The sequence below is a fragment of the Dendroctonus ponderosae genome, unplaced genomic scaffold (genome assembly GCF_020466585.1).
Source record: "Dendroctonus ponderosae isolate FM_Combo_2020 unplaced genomic scaffold, Dpon_F_20191213v2 Dpon_F_20191213_8, whole genome shotgun sequence".
NCBI classification, from domain to species: domain Eukaryota; kingdom Metazoa; phylum Arthropoda; class Insecta; order Coleoptera; family Curculionidae; genus Dendroctonus; species Dendroctonus ponderosae.
In genome coordinates, this window is record NW_026019016.1 from 1,962,303 (window position 1) to 1,968,332 (window position 6,030).

Below are 6,030 nucleotides of genomic sequence, written 5' to 3' on the forward strand. Positions count from 1 at the left end.
AAGTGAACCATCGATAAGGAAATGTTGGCAGTTTTCTCAAAAAATGCTTGAATTCAAGAAGTTTTAGATTTGCGTGGTTTTTTTTGAGTTTCAAAATCCACTTGAACATGACGCTGCTTTTTTCGAAGTTTCTCAAGAACCTTTCGACCCACAGAATTGGTTTTGGCATCGTTGGATAGAGAATTGAATGGGGGGTCACGTTCAGAATTTGCTTTAGCTTTTTGAAAAACAATTACCTGGACATTCAAACGGCTGATGCATCTGATTATTGTGAAGTTTATTAACTTTATTGACCCGAAAGACTTCTTTTTTATATTCAGCTGCTAAATAAAATCCGAAATTTTTTGAAAGCATTAAAAATCGATGTTGTAAAAATTTAAAGTACGCATTGCATTTATTTATGAGCAAGTATTTAAATCATTGATTCAAATGTACTAAACCAAGCAGCTGTATGATATTCAAATTTTGCCTTCTGGGTCAAAACTACTCGAATTTCTTCACTCAAGTAGTTCTGACTAACGATTCCAAAACGAATTCTGTGGCTCAAATGAAGCTTGAGAATCTTCGGAAAAAGCATGTTTGAGTCGAATTATCAAACAGCTTATATTCTTCTTAGTTCTTGGTTGGTTAAAAACAAATTTCTTCGTCGCGTTTTTCCCTATGGCGTTTTCCAATTTTCTAGTACCTAACTTGGTTAAAAAGTCACATATTTTATTTGCAGATGATGTAATTGGTTGTGCCTTAGACTTAACTATTCCTCAAATATATTTCACATTCAACGGCAACCCAATTAGAGGCAGTTTCAGAAACTTTAACTTGGATGGAATGTTCTTTCCCGTAATCAGTTGCTCTTCTAAGCTGAGGTGAGTAATCATCACGGAAAATGCAAGAAAATATGTAAAAAACTGTTGAATGCATTTTAGTTGTCGCTTTTTGCTCGGCGGCGATCACGGCAAGCTGAAGTTCTGTCCTCCAGAAGAGTTCTCTCCTTTAGTGGAAAGCCTGCTTCCGCAACAGATTCTCAACCTCGATTCTTGCTTCTACTTCGGAAACATGAACAAGAACGTGATCGCAGGCCCGCTTTTAATAGAAGATGATACCGCTTTTGTGCCCAATCCTGTGGATACTTCCATGGTTGGTACAAGTGTGGTAATTTTTGAATTAGACCGCAATATTTTACTTATTCAACAGGTTGGTTTGCCCAGTTATATTGAATCAATCAAGGACAAGTTAGCGGAAAATATACATGAAATGTGGGCCATGAATAAAATCGAGGCCGGCTGGGCTTGGGGCGAATACAGGGACGATTTACGACATGTTCATCCCTGTTTGGTGCCATTTGATAAGCTGCCAACCGCCGAAAAACGATACGATTCGCAACTGGCTGTTCAGACCTTAAAGTACGTGACAAATTGCCATGTAGTCGTTTCTTAATTAATTTATTTATCAGGACCGTAATTGCATTGGGCTATTACATAACAATGGACAAGCCGCCGTCCAGAATTAAGACTGTCCGGTTGCCAAATGAACCATTTATGCAGGGGAATGGTTATAAACCCGCTCCTTTAGATCTAAGCGCCATAACTCTTACTGCAAAATTGGAGGAATTGGTTGATCAATTGGCCGAAAATACGCACAATCTTTGGGCGAAAGAACGTATTCAGCAAGCCTGGACCTATGGATTAAATGAGGTGAGTCTGGACCTGGATTTTTTCAAGACGCAACTTTTGTATCATGTATAGAAGAAAATTAGATTAGAAAGCTATTAAAAAGGAGCAAAAAACAAGGAACAAACTAAGCCAGAGTATCAAAGAATATTTGAAGAACAAAAGATATTTTCTAGTTTGAATGCTATGCGATAAAGTTCTTACTGAAAATGCCTCCAAGTCAAAGAAAAAAACGTTGCTCGGGAACGAACATCAAATGAAGAGTTAGAGACTCATCGGCAGATCGAAGATAGTTTTCTCCTCTAGTTGATATATAAGTTTGGAGCAAGATGGACATTTTTTTGAACGGGCCAGTTCTCATTCACAATTAGGCATTTTCAATGCAAAAAATGTGCATTGTTGTAACTTTAGAAACTTTAAATATCATCTCACCTATTGAGCGTTATTTCAGGATCCTGATATGTTGCGTAGCCCCCATTTGGTGCCATACAACAAAGTTGACGATGCAATTAAAAAAGCCAATCGAGACACAGCTTCTGAGACCGTTAGGACTCTGCTAGTGTATGGATATGTGATTGATCCGCCCACTGGTGAACAACAAGAAACTCTTTTGGCCGAAGCTAGCAGACTCAGACAGCAAGCGTTTCGAACTTACCGGTAAGCTGCAGTAGTTGCTGAAACTGCRAAAATTGAAAAGTCTTGAGACATCAGWSTGAACAGTTTTTTCGACTSTAAAAARATTTCTGAGGTGTGTGATATTTAAATTTGTCTATCGGCCAGTGCTCAAGAAATAATGGTTTTTTTCGGTAAGAACGGTGAACACAGTGGGATTTCGCAGGAATCMACCTCATCCCATACTTCCCAGCAAGCAAAGYTTTTTGTATTGCAAACAGACCCAGATTTGTCAAATTTTGCAAGCAGTTCTAGGATCTTAGGAGAATCTTTACAAAAAACAGATTTTCTTTACAGTTAAATTCTTGCTTAGTCCAGAGAAAACCCCAATTTTAACAATCATTTTCTATTTAAGAGCTGAAAAGAACTATGCAGTTGGTTCAGGAAAATGGTATTTTGAATTCGAAATATTGACTGCTGGCCCGATGCGTGTTGGATGGGCGAAGGCAGATTGCGCTCCAGGTTCAATGCTGGGTTCCGATGAAAACACCTGGGCTTTCGACGGTTACAACGTAAGTACCAGTTTTCCTTGTTTTCCATAAACATCATAAAATACTGATTCAGCTGAGAAAATATCATGGGGGTAATTGCGAGTCGCTTGGATTACAACGCTGGCAAGTTGGCGATGTAATCGGTTGCATTTTGGACCTTACAGACTCGCTCATAAGTAAGCTTTACTGCGTCTCATCCCATCATTGAGTCTGTTCTAGTGTTCCTTAATCTCATGTCGTATGTTCGTTTGGTCTAATTGCCATTTAATGGGCTGTTTTGAGTCAATCAACTTGCTAAACTTTATATTTTTATATTTGCACAGGAGGAAAAAGTGTATAGTAATTCGGCTGAATCGTTTGGAAAGCAGTGGCAATTGGGAGATGTAGTTGGAGTTTTTCTCGATCTGATTGATCACACTATAAGTAAGGGCAGCGCCACATGCTTTCATGCCGCTTTTGCCTCTGCTTATTCGAATCCTACCAAAATCTAGCCGCTTTAGTACTATTGGCTTCAATGTTTGCATTACGTTTGCTTAGCTTTTTGGATCTTGAGCGTGCTCCAATATACCCAAAAAAGCAACTGCGCTTAATTTTTATGTAATAATATATTCCTTAAGTAAAGTCGAGCCTCTCAGTTTAACCTTGTATGAATTACGATCTGGAAAAGTTCATTTAAGACCCTAACTCCTGCACTATAGAAGCAAAAAGGCAATTATTTAAAAAGAAATCTTTTTGTCGATGTTATTGAAAAAATATGCTCAACATATTTGTTTCCAAGTATCTCGTTTTTCTCGACTAAACAATTTCCGATACAGTTTTTTCTGTTTCTGGACTTTCTTTCGAATCTCGCTTCGCAACAAAAAACAGACGCAAACTTCGAAAGGGTCACGTTTTATTATTTTTATTATTTAGCTGATTATATTTATTGGAGCCTTTTAGTGAAAAAAATTGCATGCATTTCGGTATTTGTGAAAATTTGAGTTCATTTCACTTAATTTCAGTTTAGTTAACTCAGTGCGAAATTATTTTTTTAATGCTGCCCTTTTATTGAAATTTACATGCTGGCAACATATTTATCCAAAATCGTGATTGCGGATCCATTTTTACAATTTTTAATCAGGAAATAATCCTAAGATTCACATAAAAACGAAAATAAATTAAAAAGGAAACAAATAATAAAAATAAAGTTTGTCTTTATATCAAGAAATAAACTAACTTTCTATTGAGTTATTGGCACAGAGTGCTTTAAATAGTGGGAATGCGTTACATAGTAATTGAGTCAATCAAAAATGCGTAGAAACTGCAAAATTTGACGCTTAATTTCAGTAGTTTGTGCCGTATTAATGTGTGAATTACTGATGTTCACTGATTAAAACAACATTTCGTTTCTCTTCATTTATTATTAAGGGCGCATTTATTCTCGGGATCCCATAACTGTCAGGGCACCAACAACTGTACTTTTGACCCTACTGTATATTTGCATAAAATTTACGGTACTTTTTTTTAATGCAAAAATGGTTTTTGCCATTGGAAGCATTTGATCTTCTACTTCCTTTCCTCCATCACCCCTTATTCTCGGCTTTGCTTTTCGAATATTTCTGACTAAGTCAAACAATTAACCGCAGTAATTCCTTTCTTCCTTAACGTGTGCTACCGTTTCCAGAAAATAATCAATGTCTTCAGAAGCTTATCAAATTATGTTCTATGTATTTTTTTGCGGTTTGATTGATTTTTAACACACATCGGCATGCACTAACCGCTTTTGCAAAAAATGAGGGGCCAGATTTATTTGCTATTTTAAAGGTTTTTCCCTTAACGGCGAATTGTTGATGGACGCCCTCGGTGGCGAGACCACATTTGCGGATGTACAGGGCGATAACTTTGTGCCGGCATTCACTCTGGGAGTGGGTCAAAAGGCGCGGCTCTGCTTTGGGCAAGATGTAAACCAGTTGAAATATTTCACCACCTGCGGATTGCAGGAAGGATATGAACCATTTTGCGTGTAAGTATTTATTGACTATAGTGGCGAAATACAAAAAAATGCAGACATTTACTTAAGCTTCTACACACAAGAAGCAGATCTGAGCAGATTTTTAATGGCTTCCCTGGTAGCTCTTGAAACCATCTGCTTATTTGAGGAGAATTAGGAAGAATCCCATAAGTGTGTTCTTTGCAACAGCAGACTTTTTTCTGTCCCAATCTGCAGCTTCTCTAGTCTTGCAACTGCATGCAATCCTGTAGACTCCAGATGCTGATCTAAGCCGCTATTTCATAGTTTTTGTCGCTTTGAAGGCGATTCTGTGGTTGTTCCTTTAGCATTCTTCCAACTCTAAGAAAATAGAAATGCCGATTCTCAACAGTTTTTGTCTGTGATGGATCGTTATGGCGTTGGTGATTGTTAGATGTGAGTTCCATCCACATCTTCAAAACCAAACGCTCCTTCTAAAAGGTCCAAGTCCTTCTAGCTCGCTTATTTTTGGATGACGCCTTGCTCCTGCTGTCGATGCTGGTTCAATGCAAGTTTATTAATATCCAATTTAAATAGTACTATTTTGGTCGACTATCTATTTTGGAGTGTAAAAATATTCTGAAATTGGACAAAATCTGGACATTACATGGATTATTCCTTCTTATCCAGCAACATGAACCGAGCAGTAACATACTGGTATACAAAAGACCAGCCGATTTTCGAAAACACCGACGATATGCCTGATACGAAAATCGACGTAATCAGAATCCTAGCCGGATCAGATAGTCCCCCGTGTCTGAAAATCAGCCATAACACCTTTGAAACGATGGAAAAAGCGAACTGGGAGTTTCTACGACTTAGTCTTCCAGTGATTTGCCATCAGGAGTTTATAACGTAAGTCCACGTTTGGGAAATTTATCGAGCAGTTGTAAACCTCAGCTGCTGCAGGGAGGAGGAGAAAATGCGCCGCTGGAATGAAATCAAAATCAGGCAACATAGGCTGAAAGTGGAAGCCGATCAATCAGTGACCGCAAATCCCGCACACATTGAAAATATCATGAGAAGTGGATTTTCCATGACTGATATCAAAGGTATTAACAACTTAATCCTTTAAACTAATGCGTTTTTTGCGTTTATAGGCCGTCGTTCGGTAGAATTTCTTCTTGACGTTTCGCAAGCACGAGTGGCTTGCATCTTCAGAAGTGGTTTGCTTGAACGCTTACACTGTTCT

The 6,030-nt window shown here is 38.1% G+C and overlaps 1 protein-coding gene across 3 annotated transcripts in view; it reads left to right on the plus strand.

Annotated features, from left to right (window-relative positions):
• Positions 1 to 6,030, plus strand: part of LOC109544790 (ryanodine receptor) — a 60,733-nt gene that overhangs the window by 20,751 nt on the left and 33,952 nt on the right. For all 3 annotated transcript variants that reach the window (XM_048669365.1, XM_048669364.1, XM_048669366.1), the window contains exons 14-23: positions 722 to 863; positions 924 to 1,134; positions 1,192 to 1,400; positions 1,451 to 1,691; positions 2,119 to 2,324; positions 2,695 to 2,851; positions 3,154 to 3,253; positions 4,634 to 4,832; positions 5,469 to 5,693; positions 5,748 to 5,890. In XM_048669365.1, coding sequence (XP_048525322.1) covers positions 722 to 863; positions 924 to 1,134; positions 1,192 to 1,400; positions 1,451 to 1,691; positions 2,119 to 2,324; positions 2,695 to 2,851; positions 3,154 to 3,253; positions 4,634 to 4,832; positions 5,469 to 5,693; positions 5,748 to 5,890 — 1,833 coding nt within the window. The remainder of the gene's footprint in view (positions 1 to 721; positions 864 to 923; positions 1,135 to 1,191; positions 1,401 to 1,450; positions 1,692 to 2,118; positions 2,325 to 2,694; positions 2,852 to 3,153; positions 3,254 to 4,633; positions 4,833 to 5,468; positions 5,694 to 5,747; positions 5,891 to 6,030) is intronic.